At 40.8% G+C, this 16,887-nt stretch overlaps 1 protein-coding gene across 8 annotated transcripts in view; it reads left to right on the top strand.

Moving 5' to 3' along the window:
• The window catches only part of LOC105353978 (uncharacterized), a 43,364-nt gene extending 27,893 nt beyond the window's left edge, over positions 1-15,471 (top strand). The window contains exons 2-3 of one of the 8 annotated variants that reach the window (XR_013647872.1): positions 12,478-15,222; positions 15,302-15,471. Coding sequence is in view for 2 of the 8 variants with exons in the window: in XM_078932183.1 (XP_078788309.1) it covers positions 12,478-12,593; positions 13,341-13,371 (147 nt within the window). In the remaining 6 variants the exon portion in view is untranslated. Of the gene's footprint in view, positions 1-12,477; positions 15,251-15,298 lie in introns of those variants that run through there. The other 7 variants (XR_013647871.1, XR_002875162.2, XR_013647873.1 and 4 more) reach the window with 7 other exon arrangements.
• The last annotated feature ends 1,416 nt before the right edge of the window (positions 15,472-16,887 follow it).

Genomic DNA, 16,887 nt, shown 5'->3' with positions numbered 1-16,887 from the left:
CGAGGCGTTTTAATAAAAAATGACGCTTTTACTTGTGGCGTTTTTCGCGTCGGTGTGCACACCCACATTGGTGCCCTTTGTTTAGTCATGAGGCGTTAAACGTCGGCGAATATCGCGCACGAAATTCGTCCCGGTGTGCACGGGCCTTTGGACCCGATCCTTCTTTAGTTCTATTTGACAGGGCCCCCTGTTGAGCAAAACAATATACTGTGGTAATAAAACACTAAATGTGATGTTCATGCATGTGGATGCCAGGTCTTGAGAGGTTGAAATAAAGAATCTTTTTTAAAGGAAAAAAACAAACAAACTAATACATGATAATAAATGATTGTATTGATATGAGCCAGTCATCAATATTCGTCATCATTTTAGTTAATAATTACTATACGTAATGACTCAGATCTGACTCAAGTGTGTTTGCACCTTACCAAAAATGTTCATTTGTTCTGAAATACTAATAACTGCAAACTTTATCCACATGACACAATTGTTTTACTAGGCAATATTTAACTATTTTTACTGGTTGATATAGTTGCACTTTTCTTACTTGGTTGTTATAATTACTTCACAGAAGTGCTCCGTTTAAGTGTTAAGTGATTAAATGTGTTACAAAAGTATCGGCAGGTACTCGAATATCAAACGACTCTGAACCGGATCGAGCCCAGACAAAACGGACTGGGACATCCCCAACAAAGATCTGATATCGTGGATGACTGAAACCTAGTTTTATCGTCCCAAAGATTTGGCAGATTTATATGTAAAGTACTGGTGTAAAATAGAAGTGCGAGAAGAAAAACATTATGTCCTAAAATGACTTTTTAATCTGTGTCGTTTGGCGAAAAAATGTTAAGTTCTAAGAGAAATGATAACACATTTGATTTAAAAAGGGCCTTTCAAAACAGGCAACAACACTTTGCAGGAGATAATATACAAAAATAGATCCTTATATTTTGAAGAACAGGGGGGATGAAGTAACAAATTGAACGAAGAATTACTGTTAAAGAAAAACAGCACTTCTTCTAAATAGATGAGATTTGATTTAAAGACAGGGAGTGGATCAATGTCACAGATGTCTGGTGGAAGTAAGTGCCAGAGTTCAGGGACAGAGCGACAGAAAGCTCTGCTCCCCATGGTGCTGAAGTGGACAGAAGCTCAGTAAGGCGGCTGGAGGCCGAGGATCTGAGAGAGCGGGCGGATATAGAGGAGGTCAGACAAATATGAAGGGGAGAGGTGGTGAATTTGTGAGTTTGTAGAGGAGCTTTTGTTAAGGACAACAAAGAAGAATTTCAGTAAGAGGTGTGGGAAGTGACAAGTACAGGGGGGGTTCAATACTTTGCAGGTGGAAATATACTGACCAAGACACATTTTTATAAGAGGATCAGAATGACAGACTGCTGTTTAGACTGACACCCACGTTGTGTCCGAATTCCTTCACTACTCACTACATAGGGCACTGTATAGTGCGTTCACCATTTAGTGAGCATGGTGTCCGAATTGCTTTTGAAATTCAGGGCACTACATAGTGCCACATTTTATAGATTTTATTTATTTATATTATATTGCTTTTTGATAGTAAGGGGTTAGGGATTAGCTTTAGAGCAGTGGCCCCTAACCTTTTTAACACCATGGACAGGTATGGTGTCAGACAGAGTTTTGGCAGATCGGTCTTTAAGATATGGTGAATGATTACAGAGACGTGACAAGGCGAACTCTGAGCCTTTACTTTGACACGCATGACATTGTACATCGTACAGGTGTCATCATCCTCTTCCCTTCCCTCACTCATGGTGCCATAAAGTAGTACTGTCTATTAAATGTAGCTTTCTTTTTTTGGTAATCGAAGGCTCCTCTTCTGTCGCCTTTCTGGGCGTTTTCCCCTTGGCAAAGAAACGTTCCAAAGACGTTTGTTTTTTACTCATTTTACCAGCTCCTGGGTTTTATTTTAGCGGCATCCTATCACGTAACCAAGAAGAGCGCCTTGCCCTGCGTCAAGAGTGACATAGACTGATGTAACAGAGAGTGGGGCAATTTTTCAAAAAACATCTTTCAGAATACGAAATAAATAAAATGGAAGTCATGTAAGTTATTTATTCTTTCTGTGCAGCCCACGGACCGGTACCGGTCCACGGCAGGGGGGTTGGGGACCGCTGCTTTAGAGGATGTGGATTTGGTGCCAACTAGGAGGAGTTTAGATTTATTGCTGTGTAATTTGAGGACATTTTGAAGCGGCCGGATGGTTCAGTTGGCTGTGTGTAAGACTGGCGCATGGGAAACCGGGTTGGTTTCCTAGGGGGCGCTATGAACTTCATCCTTGGATAAGATTCATCCTTTGGGTGGCCTGGGTTTTTCTGCTTGTAGTTTCTTTTTGAGTGCGGTAGTTAGATCAAGATCTGACTTGGGTTAAAATTTCCTTGTATCCAATTGAATGAGCTTTTGTGGAAAGTGTGCGGCGTGTTTCTGCTAGATTAACATTAACGTTCATTTAATAGATAAAAAATACAAAACCCCACATCTGAAACTTGCAAATGGGTCTTTGCTGTGGTAATCCTGATGGCTCCAGCGCACTAACTGCCACTTCCTTTGATTTGATGAGCTGCTAAGATTGGTAATAACTTGTCGGTGGCATAATTTGAAATTTCAGAGGCAGATGCAATGGTTTAGGGCTTGCCGTCACTTTAGACGGTGCTCCACTTTAGTGGTCATCTGAAAAGGAGATGAGCTTTCAAAAGTAATTCCCTCAAGCAGGGTAGTTTGTGTGTTTGGACATGCTTTCCTGAAGCATTCCACACCAGCGGGATGCTTCTGTTAGCTGCCACATTTTATCTTGTTCCTTCTGCCCTAGTCTTATTTACAGATTGTTTCTACGTCCTTGCTATGGACTTTGCAATTTTCCCGTTTCTTGCCTCTGTCTTGCGCTCTACTTCAACCTTCTAGCTCACCTTGCTCCGTTATGTCTCATCTGCTTCTCGTTTTAACCCCAATATTCCTATTAAAACCTCCTATTTAACCTCCATCTCCACCTGGACACACATAAACACAGACAAATGCATAGTGAACGATTCAGATTTCATCATCTGTAAGTCCACTATGGAGAGAAATTAGACTCAGTCAGATTTGTGCGTGCGTAATTCTTGATTTGTGCCTAAATTAGGATTTGTGTATGCATATTCTTGCTTTGTGCGTTTGTAAATTAGGATTTGTGCGTGATTTGTTACTCACATAATACGTTTTGTGTATAAATAAAAAAAATATAAAATGAAAAAAATACAAAATGCAATTTACGTATGCACAAATTAAGATTACAACAGCTTGAAACTACTTACACACACACATCTTTAAAAAACACGCACAAATCCCTTGTTACGCACACACAAAGCCAAAGTTAAGCACGGATCTACCGTGAGACTGTTTTCACGTCTCACAAATTCGTCCGTAAGTGCTGCGTTTAAATACCAGTGGAATGCTCGGTCATTAGAATTGTCCTATCAGCCTTCCCTTCTAAACGTATCCAGACAATGACTCAATCAATACATGAACACAGTAGATGTTAGTGTTGAACATAGAGGCTACTTACTTCGGGGCGCTGACCACCGAGATGGGCCGCCATTCTTCCCGTGACTCTCTCATTCTGACTGACTTCTTCCGGAAGAAAAAAACAGTGCCCCCTACTGGTCGTTCATGTTACGCATTTTGTATCAATTCGGAGTCTCTGAGAATAATATACTTTTAATATATATATTAGCGTTTAAAAGTGAACGTCATATTCTCAGATAATTTTTATTTTCCTTTCAAGTTTTTTTAAGCCCTGCTACACCCACTGAAGGAAATACATTTAGAAGGGAAGGCTGATAGGAAAATTCTAATGACCGAGCATTCCACTGGTATTTAAACGCAGGACTTACGGACGAATTTGTGAGATGTGAAAACAGTCTCACGGTAGATCCGTGCGTAACTTTGGCTTCGTGTGTGCGTAACAAGGGATTCGTGCGTGTTTTTTAAAAATGTGTGTGTGTGTAAGTAGTTTTAAGCTGTTGTAATCTTAATCTGTGCATACGTAAACTGCATTTTGTATTTTTTCCATTTTATATTTTTTTAATTTATACACAAAACGTATTATGTGAGTAACAAATCACGCACAAATCCAAATTTATTCACAAATCCTAATTTACAAACGCACAAAGCAAGAATATGCATACACAAATCCTAATTTACGCACAAATCAAGAATTACGCACGCACAAATCCGACTGAGTCTAATTTCTCTCCATAGTCCACCTGCACAGCAAGAAATGTTTGACTCTACTTTGAGATGTCAATAAGAGATCTCAGTTTCTATTAAATGAATTGGCTCTGCCAGTAATTATTGACTTGGAAAAATCTGAAGTGAGTGCTCCCTCTGCTGAAGATTCAAGGAGGATATTTAGTCATGTAAAGTCCCATTTGGTTCTATGTAGACTCACTTTAAAAATCAGATATGTAAGAACCACGATGAGCCAATAAATTGGGAAAACATGTAAAATATATACCATATCTTTCAGACTAGTAAGTTGCTCCGAAGTGGAAGTCACAGCTGCTTAAAAATGCTTACTTAATACAGTATAAAAAAAATCATGTAGAAGTTGCACTTTTGGGTTACATGCAACCAAATATGGGATCGGGAACAGACATTTCATCTGGAAAGGCAAATCATGTTAACACAGGCTTTAATAAGCCAAAATCCTAAAGACTGCTATTGAGAAATAAACAGCTATTACTTGGTCACTAGTAGGGCTGCATGATATGCAGAAAACTTGCAGTTTGAGATGTAAGTGATCAATATTGCAATGACGATATAACTTGCGATACATAAACAAATAGCTAAACAACTAAATACATCATTTCCATTTAACTGCAAATGTTTAATTTATATAAGAATCAACACAACTTAAATTATACTCCAAATGACCCTAGTCTACATAGGATGCCAGCATCTAACATAAAAGGAGTCCATCCGATTGGTAGATGAATAGATATGCCTTTATTGTCACTGTCCACTTGGACAATGAAATTGGAGTAATCACCATTCCAGTGCAAAAAGAAATCCAAGTAAAAAGAAATTTAGCAAAATGCATAGGGGATTTGATTCGTTGAATACTTCAAGCTTCCATAAGATTGCACATTTAAGGTTACCATTTATCACAAATTTAGCTGACTTTTTCGATATGCATATTTCACAGCTTGATATCGCGACAACAATACATTTGTCATTTAGTCACTTTATTTTTCAGAACAACCATACTTGCTCATTTGCCCTTTTTTAAAGCGGTCATGCTAAGATTATTTTGTTATTACATGAAATTTTTTCTGTAGTTCAAAGTGTTCAAGCTATGAGCTGGCCAATCAGATGCCTCAATATGAAATGTTGGCTTGACAAATTTCGTGTATCTCGCTCTCAAATTTTAGGGGTGTGGACTTCTAACAAGCTCACTATTGATTGGCAAGAATGGTTGCATAGAAACAACGACTCAGACTTATTTGGATCAATCGCTGCTTAGTAACATTGTCTGGCTCCAACGTGGCGGCTTCTATATTGTGTAAAAATTGTGACTGAATTAACTTCATTTTGTTGGGCCTAAACCATTATTTTATGGAGGACATTACACTCACTTAGTCCAGCTCTGATATACAGTCAATGAGTCACACAGGTGACCTTCTGATAGAAAAATTAGAGTTAATCATATCATTAATTTCTGGAAGAAAATTGCATATATTTTTGAATGAAAGCATATAAAATGATGTGTTTAATACTGTGCACATAGGTACCAACGCATGCCGCCAGTCTGCCCCGTTCAATACAGCTGTGGTGGCTGTGATGCTGCTGGGAATTTTGCCTTAATGGGTCACTTTTATCTGCTGGCCTCCTTTAGACGCTAACGAGTTAAGAAACTCTGGAAAATGCAATTTTATCACCTTTTAGATTTTCGGACAAAAATGAATTGGGGGCGGGGAAGTAGATGAGATGGGTTCTAATACCCTTTTGGCAGAACGCCACAGAGGAACCGACGCTTCAACATCATTAACCTAGCAAAGGTAGAGCACAGCTTACTATGTACTTCTTTATCAAGATGATGGTTCTGGGGTTTGGCTTGTCCAGCTGGTGTTGTTGAGACAAAAATATGCCGGAATGAGACCCTCGATTCTCTATTCAGGACACAACACTAAGAAAACTGTAAATACTGGTTTCCAGTCATAAAGGTTGTCATTTGTTACTTTTGAGCCACTCAAACCATACATAAATTGCACGACTTTTCGCCTGTATATATTTACAACACTCCTGTTATGTTCGTTTTGAGGAACAGAGATGATGTGCCTGGGTCAAATTGACCCGGTGAAGGTTCTATTAATTAAAAGATGTCTGAAACCCCCAAAATCCTAACAAGCAGTGTGAATATATCAATACTAACTTCATTACTAATTATTCTATCAAAAATTAGTGAAGTGGTGTTCCTTACCTCTAATAGGATGTGGTTCAATTATTAGATAATTCACTTGTTTTTCTTAAAAATATACATGTTCAAACTTTTTTCAAATTTGTCACTACTGTATTACTTTTGAAAAACTAAAATATAAAATACAATAGTTTTACATAACATTGAAACATAATCTTGAAATTTTGTTTTGTTTTGCACTGTGAACCAGAAAAAAACAAAATCACAATGCAACAGACAAGCGATTGCAATATGAAGCTGTGTTTGAGTCTCTACATATACACAGCACAAGAGTGACCAGTCATCACATTGTGCTTTGTGACAATTCATTTTGCACATTTCGCACAGGTCATGCTTATCTTGACCTGGCTCATGTCTCCGGCTCGATGCCGCGCCCCCGGCCGTCCCCCCAACTCCATCTGGATAGAGCTCTATTGCTGGAGTATTGCTATTGCTATATGTAGTTGTAGTGTTAGATAAGTTAATTCTTCTCTATGAGTTCTGGTACATCGCCTGTCCGTCCTGGGGGAGGATCCCTCCTTCATGTGGGCCCCCCTGAGGTTTCTTTGTTTTTTCCGGAATCCGTTTTTTTTATTAGGAGTTTTTCCTTACTGCGAAGGAGGGTCTAAGGGCTGGGATGACCGTTTAATTTAGTCAGTTTGTTAGTTCATTTTAGTATTTTCACGGGTCACGGGGTTGCCGGAGCCTATCCCGGCCACTTGGGCGTAGGCGATGAACCAAATTCATAATATATGTTGATTACACTAATTAAGGCAAGCAGAAGAAGTTTTATGCTGAAAAAATACTTTTAACTATGTTTCCTAGATGTTCAAACTTTTAAACGAGTCAATGTGACCTGCAACATAATAGGAGGGTTAAAGTGATCAAGAAACATTGCGCTTTGTTGTTTTAGTGTTGATGAGAGTGACAGAGCCTAAACAGACACTATAAAGGCCTGTTCACACCGGGACGAATTTCGTCCGCGATTTTCGCCGACGTTTAATGCCTCGTGACTAAACAAAGGGCACCGATGAGAGTGTGCACACCGATGCGAAAAAACGCCATGCGTCAAAGCGTCACTTTGTAAAAAATACCCTGCCAACGCTTTTGCACACATGTCTGGAGCCTCTGAAGTTACAGTAAAACACAACTTGGGGGCACGCAAACACAAAACTGCCTTGCTGAGCACACATACCAGCGAAGAAGATAGACACCGCGTTGCATCTATACTGCCGCGAAGAAATAATGACGGACATTCTAAAATGTCCCCGAACCAAGCACCAGTTGGAGCTTCTGAGTGAAAAGCGACTTTAAGAAGCGTAAAGGTCCGCAGCGCCACCTTGTGTACAGGAGTATTTCTGTTTTGCATTAAGCGCCATCTAATGTCAGGGAATGAAATTGCATGTTCGCTCGGCTCATCGTTAGCGAAAATCGCCTGGGTGTGAACACAAACGTGGCGAAAAACGCTGGCGGATAACGCGAATATTCGTCCCAGTGTGTACGGGCATTAAATAGTGCTAAGTAAAGAAAGTATCTCTGCAGAGTTAGTACAAATGGAAAACAGGCCAATTAAAAAATCAAAATCATGCCATGTTATTATTTTTTATAAAAAATACTTCTTCTTTCTCTTTCGGCTTTTCCCATCAGGGGTCGCCACAGCGAATCATCCTTTTCCACCTCACTCTATCATGAACATCTTCTACCCTAACGTTAGCCAACTTCATGTCCTCTGTTAAGACATCCATATATCTCCTCTTTGGCCGTCCTCTTGCCCCCCGGCCAGGCAGCTCCATCTCCAACATCCTTCTACCAATATATCCACTATCCCTCCTCTGAACATGTCCAAACCATCTCAGTCTGGCTTCTCTGACTTTGTCGCTAACACAGGCAACATGAGCCGTCCCTCTGATGTACTCGTTCCTTATCCTGTCTAACCTGGTCACTCCTAAGGAGAACCTCAACATCTTCATCTCCGCTACCTCCATCTCAGCCTCTTGTCTCTGTCTCACTGCTACCGTCTCTAACCCATAGAGCAGAGCTGGTCTCACCACTGTCTTGTACACCTTTCCTTTGAGTCTTGCTGGCACTCTTCTGTCACACAACACTCCTGACACTTTCCTCCAACCGCTCCAACCTGCCTGCACTCGCCTCTTCACCTCTTTTCCACACTCTCCATCACACTGAACTGTTGACCCCAAGTACTTAAACTCCTGCACCTTCTTCACCTCAGTCCCCTGTAACCTAACGCTTCTACCTTGATCCCTCTCGTTCAGACACATGTATTCTGTCTTACTACGACTGACCTTCATGCCTCTTCTTTCCAGAGCAAACCTCCACCTCTCTAGCTGTTCCTCCACCTGCTCTCTACTCTCACTGCAAATTACAATGTCATCCGCAAACATCATTGTCCAGGGAGATTCCTGTCTTACCTCGTCTGTCAGCCTGTCCATCAGCATAGCAAACAAAAAAGGACTCAAAGCTGATCCTTGGTGTAGTCCCACCTCCACCTTGAACTCCTCTGTCTGACCTACAGCACATCTCACCACCATCATACTTCTCTCATACATGTCCTGAACTACTCTGACATACTTCTCTGCCACTCCAGACGACCTCATACAGTACCACAGCTCCTCCCTCGGCACCCTGTCATACGCCTTCTCTAAATCTACGAACACACAATGCAGCTCCTTCTGACCTTCTCTGTACTTTTCCATCAACATTCTCAAAGCAAAAATGGCCTCAGTGGTGCTCTTACGGGGCATGAAACCATACTGTTGCTCACAGATCTCCACCTTCTTCCTAAGCCTGGCTTCCACTACTCTTTCCCACAGCTTCATTATGTGGCTCATCAACTTTTTTTTTTTTTTTTTTTTTTTTTTATAAAAAATACTATTAAAGCAAATTAAGGCTTAAAAATTCAAGTTTCTAGTTCAGATAGTTTTACTTTGGTGTTCAACTTTTTACATCATTTTTGGGACTCAGATTTAATAGTGACATGAATGGGATCCGTTTTAATTCACGACTGCCAACTGTTTGAAAACTATTCATGTAGTTTTATCCGCCGTTTGCACAGATACATCGCAGTACATGTACATTGGAATTCTTGTGCCCCCCTCCCCGAGTCAAGCTTTCTACTAAAGAAACACTGTACACAAGGAAATAAAGATCAAAGAACACTCATAATAATAAAGGACAGAGTAATTGAAAGAGTTTTAAAACTCTCATATTGCACGCAGTATAATTGCGCATGTTGTAGAGAATAAAATGAAATATGTCTATGTATATATACTTTACATATTGCAGATAGTTAAGGTTTTATTTAACATTGACAGGTTGTGTTGAAAAGCAGCCTCTTCCCTCCTTAATGTCCTGTGCTACTGTTCTGACAACGTCGGGAGAAATTAATAATGCCAATTAAATAATTTTACCAACTAATTGCTTTTTTTTGCACCAAGAGACACTAAGTTCTTCATATATATTGGAATAAACCTGGACCTAATTTGGCAAAATTTTGCACCAAGCCTCTTTTAACTGTTGGTGGTGGACATGCATGGGCAAATGGTAAAAAAAATAAAAATAAAATGCCCCTCCCTGTTTGTCCAGTGTGAGCATCATGAGTTTTCTGTTTGTTCAAGAATGCAGGTCACCTGCCTGGTGTGACTGTAGCTTTAAAGGTACGTTTTAAAATTGAATTAAGTCAAAGTATTTTCAAAGTTTTAAAGGCTTCCCCTACAGATCCTGAGGGGTCCTGGATTTTAGCTTTCCAAGCATTTCATCACGGAGTCAAATGTGGTTGAGAGAATGACAGACTGGAAGCAGCTCTGCTCGTCCCAAAAGAAGCCGTTGACCTTTGTCATATGTCATGTGTTCCATCTCCCACCTTGTCTGGCATCATCAGAAATGCAACGACTATTAAAATATTCAACAGTCAAACAATCTCTGCTGAGAAATCATTCAACTGCCTTTGCATATAAACTAGGCAGTGGATAAAGGGATTCCTCACTGGTGTCAAATTTGAACCTGCACCATTTATTTCATTCCGGTTGCCGCTTCATGTTTTAATGGAGGGTGTTTGTCAAGTACTGTACTGCAGGGCCGGCCCTGGTCTTCCGGGGGCCCTAAGCTCTTCTGTTGTTAGGGTTAAAGATGCATCAGAGTCCGGCAGGCTTGTATCTGTGACTGCAGTGTTTTCTACCGTGGGCTGAAGCTGCGATTTCCGTGCGATTTCCTCTCAGAGACAATCCACTCTCAAACTGGACCTTATAAGACCGTGGAGCCACCTCTTGCACGCGTCCGTGTTGTCTCCAGTTTCCTGTGGAAGCATCTTTACCTTGTCTCCTGGCTTTAGGAAAGGCAGATGTTTAGCCTTTTTATCATACAGCCACTTTATTCACCTTCATTTCTTCTTTTGCCTTCCTGACTTTGTGTGCAGCCTTTGGGGTCAACAAGTCTTCATGTACTGGTAGGTTGGAGAGAATGCGCCTTATAATGGATTGGATTTTTCTGCGCTTTTCAAGTCACTCAAAGCGCTTACATTGTGTCCATTATTCATTCACTCCTCATTCATACTTGGTGATGGTAAGCTATGGTTGTAGCCACAGCTGCCCTGGGGCAGACTGACAGAGGCGTGGCTGCCATTTCGCGCCTACGGCTCCTCTGACCATCACCGGGATCATTCATACACATCCACACACCACAGCCACACTGGAGGCAAGGAGGGTGAAGTGTCTTGCCCAAGGACACAACGACATTTGTCTGGTGGGAGCGGGGATCGAACCGCCGACCCTTCGATCATTAGACGACCCGCTCAACCGCCTGCGCCACTGTCGCCCCATGCCTTCCCATCAGCATCTGAGCTGGTGACAATCCATTTTGTAGAGGTGTACTCCAGTAGATCAGAAGACTTTTTTGACAGTCATCTCTGTTGTGTGCTTTTTGCAGTAGAGTCTTCACTGTCTTTACTGAGCTTTCCGCTAAGCCATTGGACTTTGGATAGTTTGGACTTGATGTTACGTGTCTAAACCCCCAATCTTTAGCAAAGTTAACAAACTCACTGCTGGAAAACTGCAGTCCATTGTCTGAAAACAGCTCACAAGGAACACCGTGTCTGGCAAACACACACTTCAGGAAACTAATCACTGCTTTATTTGATGTTGACTGCAAAGCTCTGACTTCAGGATAGTTTGAAAAGTAGTCTGTTACCACCAAGTAACTTTTACCATTACAGTCAAACAAATCAGTTTCAACCTTATTATAAAGTCTGTGTGGAACTGGGTGAGACATCATTGGCTCCCCTTGTTGTTTCGGCCTGTAAGTGCGGCAAAGTTCACATGAAGCTGTCATCTGGCTAGTAAATGGTAAATGGCGTATACTTATATAGCGCTTGCTACCCTCTTTCGAAGGCCCAAAGCGCTTTACAGTCACAGTCCCATTCACACACACATTCACACACTGATGGTGGCTCCGCTGCTAAACACTGGCGCTAACCTCCTACCAGAGGCAAGGTGGGGTTCAGTAAGGTGGGGTTCAGTGTCTTGCCCAAGGACACTTCGACACATGGCCGTGCAAGGCGGTTATCGAACCTGTAACCTTACGATAATGGGTCGACCGCCCTACCGCTGCACCACTGCCGCACATTACATCCCTTGCTCTGCGTTCACACTCTCCAAGGTGACCTTCATGTATCTTTTGAAGCATCTGCTTGCGCAGGGAGGTTGGAATGAGAAACTTGATTCCTTTTAACACCATGTCATCCACCACTGTGAGCTCTGCTCTGCAGTTCCAGAAATCTTGTATTTTTAAAGGGCATTCTTTTTTGTTTTCAGGCCATCCTTTGAGTATTGTTCTTTTCAGTTCTTTCATGGTTTCATCTGCATTTGTGTTATGGCTGTGGCCGTATTTGGTTTTGTTTGGTTCTGTTTGTTCTGTGTTTTGTGTATTTTTGTATCAGAGTGGGACTTCTGTGTTTTGTGGATCTTTGGGTTTGTATGTTTTTGTCTGATTATTTTCAGGTGTGGTGCATGAAGGTGTGGCCTCCAATTGGTCCAGAGCTGGAGGACACTGCCTTAAGAGCACCACTTGGACCTCCACACCTTGTGAAACACTGCAATCTGCATCTTGGCTGCACGTAAATATGTGGGAATAACATCAGCCTTTATTTTGTCGGGACACGACTGGAAACACAAATCCACGTGATTGTTTGAGCGGCCTCTGAGCGGCCTTTCTGCTTCGAAGCTTACTGCGTTAGCCAGCGCTCCGAGCTCTGCCCCGACACACACTTTTACCGGGAGACCTGCTTCTCCTAAATTCCGGTCGCTCGTTCACGTAGAGCTGCGGGACGGATCACAGTCCTAAATCTCCCACACGTAACAAAGCATCCTTACTTCCCCTAAAACACAAAACTGAAAGTCCGTCTGCTCTGCTAGGGACACGGTCGCTCGCTCCACCGGTCTAATCAAACGCAGGACCGGACTACTTCTTTTCTATTACTTATTTTTTTTTTAAAGTCACTTCCCTCAGTTTAGACTGGATCATCGCGGATGAGTCATTATTTGGGAAATAAAATAAATAAAGTAATAAAGTAAAATAACGAATTGCAATTATATAAGAAAGCAAAATTAAAAATAGCCCCCCCCCCCCCGACGATATCATCGTCTATCCCGATGGTTGACTGCAAACATCGTCAACTGCCAATCTAGGGGACATCGCCCAACCCTAGTCCACACATGCTTGTATTTCTGCAACTTTTCCACTGTCTTCTTTTTCGTCTTTGTCCACTACTCTAGACAAAGTGTGTACATGTACTTTCCTTTTGTGTACATCATGTGCACGTCATATTTTTGCAGCCTGATTGACATCCACTGTTTCCTTACAGGACAATCACTCAGTGCTTTGGACATGATTGACACCAATGGTTTATGGTCGGTTTCCACTTCAAACGTTTGGCCATAGACATATTGATGGAACCGCTCACATGCGGACATGCTGGCTAACAGTTTCTACTAACTGAAACGCTGGCTGTTTTTGGTAAATAAATAAGAGCAAATGTGACTTTGGGAACTTTTTAAAATAAAAATAGTGCTGAAAGAAGACCCGTTTTTTTTTTTTTAAATGTCTTCTACATCATTTTTGCTTCCAAGATTAATTGTAAAATGATCCAAGAAACAGAAACAGTGATGTTGGTTTAATGCTCAATTAACCAGAAAGTTGACAGAAAACCTTTACAGCACAACATTCATGATTATTCAATATTATTTCTTTCAAAGTCATGGTTTTTATTCATATACTTATGGTTGGTTTGTATTTCTTGTTTAAAAAAATTATAATTGATTATTTTAGATGCATTGTTTTAATTTTCATACATCCAGTTTAAAGACAAACACCAGCATAACACATTCAACTGCTAAGAAATGTGGTTTGATCTGTGAATCGTTGATCTTGGTTCCTGAATTGAATCAGATCTTTTCCTAATTATTGATTACCAGCTACCAGAAACTAACTTGATTCACCTCCAGTTAACACACAAACATTGCCTAGAAATGACTTCAAATGATGGGAGTAATGTATAGATGTGGGGCTTTCTGCTCTCTCTTCAGGGAAGTGCAGGTGGACTGGCATTCTGTGTCTAGCAACTTCAATGGTTCTGGATGCTGAGCAACATTCACCTTTAAATGACAGCTATTAAGTCCTCCAAAGAGGATGGAAGTCATTTTTATAACAAATTGTTTTGCAGGAGCATGTGTCAGTGGTTCAGGACATGAAGCTGGATCCTGCTCACATGTTCCAACTTTATCTGCAGCAAACTGAAAGTTTGAAGAAGCTGAACATTCCCTCATATTTCCCTGACTTGAAAACTTGGGATGTGTCTGCTGAGCTCCTCATCAAACACACGGCTGAGTCTGAGCCGACTGATCAGAAGATTCAGACTGAGGAAACTTCCTTTGTAAAGTTGATAAATGTTACATTTATTCTTGGTTTTAATTTTCTGATATAAAGCTAAGACTGATTGAACACAGGATATAAAAAATAGATTTTTCCTGAATAAAAAAATCCAACTTTAATTTCATTCATTTTTATTGTTAAGACGCTTCTTAAAAGTATCTAAATGTACATGGAGCAAGGTTCAAAGTAATTTTTGGGCTTGTTAAAAATACCCAATGTAATTCTAACCTTCTCTAACCAGAGTCAGAGGACAGAGTCTGGTGTGGATGAACTGGACTGGCCTGCACAGAGTCCCGGTGTCATGTGGTCCTGCTGCTTCCCTGCTCTTCAGTGGCCTGGAGTGAGAAACCTGATGTGGTTTATTGCTGCATGAAGGTCTTTGTGGATGTTTTCTTTTCTTAAGTTCTGTCCTTGTTCTGAGGACAACAAAGTAGCAGGATCTTCCTTAAAGAAATCCTCCTCTTTTACTGTGACATTTGAGGATCTTTGATGGTGGTGTTGGATGGTTTGTCTGGAGGGTCCAGATTTAGAAAATAGATTTCTCAACTATCTGATTGTCCAACTTATAGGCTAAGAACTCTGTGGCTTTTCTATCTCCCTCATTATATGTTTGTTTGAGACGTGTTTTTGTTTCTGAAAAACGTTGCAGAAAAGAAGCAGCTGGACATCATGACGCTGGAGCAGCTGTGGTCTGAAGTCCTCTCTGAGCTGCCTTGCTCCTTCCTGTGAGGAAGGATGTTGCTGCACTTAAGAAACACAAGCTGGTGGAACCCTCCAAGAACCTGCAGGAGAACATCTGCTCCAGTCATGATGAGGTGATGAGGATGTTCTGTCGCATCACAATCTGTTCTCTCTGCTCTGTGGAAGAACATAACATAGTCTCATCTGCAGCAGAAAGCCCTGAGAAGCAGAGACAGCTGGAGGACAATCAACAACGAATCCTGCAGAGACTCCAGGAGCCGCAGGTTGCCGACCCCCGCACTAAACCATTAGGGGACAGCGCATCATGTGGACCAGGGACGGCCATTTTCTCTTAACACAATTTTTAGAGAACATTCTAAAAATCGTTTTTGTCTTCCGGTTATTTATGACGCAAGTCTCCAACTTGAACTAAAGTTTCAGAGCTTCAGGGGGGGGCTGCTAGGTTGTCCACCCAGTCTGGTCCTCAGGAGTTAATCCTCTATTCTTTGTGTGAATTAAACAAAACCCTTGTTGGTTTGTGAGGAAACGAAAAATTGTTTCTCTTTTAATACAAATGTTTTTGCCTGTAATTTTCATATCCTTTATAAATTCTTCTGTTTTTCTTTTTACTTATTGTTCAGCAAACGTTGCATATTATGTACATACATCTCAAATAAAATTGGAAAAAAAAGGAGTTGTTTGGAATGTCATTTAATGCAAATACCAGCAAGTAAAAAAACAAACTTTGAACTGAAGTAAAATGTAAGTGTTTTATTTGAGAACAACTGGATACTAAAATGTTTTTTAAACTGCTTTCAGTATGAAATATATACAGTTAACCTCCACAAACTGTTTTGGAGTGTTTCATTATGATATTTGTGAGTAGAATAGCCAAAACAATTTACATTCTGCTGCCTGAAATCCGTGCATACCCTCAGAACGTTTCAGATTGGATATCCGTTTCCTTGGAATGCTGCTCGTGCATCCCAAATATACCATGACAGAAGGGAAATAAATAAGTATATATCCTGAATAATAGACAAAAACAATGCATTAATGCCTATAAATATGCATCAAAAATAAATGCGCATTCTTTGGCTCCAAAATTACCCACATTTAGCATCAACATGAAAGCAAAAACATAAAAGGGAGTTTTGTTTCGTGGCGTATCCTGCCTTTGCCCAAAAGCAGCTGAGATAGGCTCCAGCAACCATGTGGCCCTGAAAAGGATTCAGCTGGTTCTGAAGATGGATAGACAATAAATTGACAAAAGCTTTCGACATCTTGTCGTGCCTTAAATGTTTTGAAATTTTTACAAGGTAAGTTTATAAGGCCATTTTTTTATAGCTAAAGCAGAAATAAAACATAAGAAGAATGTTCTGTGTAATGATGAAATCTCTTTGACTTTGTTTTATGTTTAAGTGTGACGTTACAAACGGATATAAGGATGTACCAGTAAGTTAAACAACTGTCAGGTAGTAATAAATCCAAATTAGTTTAAAAACTGATAAAGAACATTTTTTTGGACCTGTGGGGTGCTTTAATAGTGCAGTGGGAGTGACTGGTTCAATTCCCGACTGGTTAACAAACCGTCGCTATAAAAGCTGACTGCGTGAAGATCCTTCATGGACCAGAATCCCTGCTCTGATGCAGATACAGTAGTGTGGTGGCAGTGTCTCTGTGCTTCCAGTGAGAATGTGCTGGTTCAATTCCCAGTTAGAATAAGGATCCGTAGGAAGTAGGTGTCATTGTCTGTGTCTTTAAACCTGATTGTTGATTTTTGAAATCAACATGTGGAG

Source organism: Oryzias latipes, chromosome 2, assembly GCF_053564925.1.
Source record: "Oryzias latipes strain Hd-rR chromosome 2, Olatipes_Hd-rR_3.1".
NCBI lineage: Eukaryota > Metazoa > Chordata > Actinopteri > Beloniformes > Adrianichthyidae > Oryzias > Oryzias latipes.
Note: the sequence above shows the minus strand (reverse complement) of the source record. Positions and strands in the feature narration are given on the sequence as shown.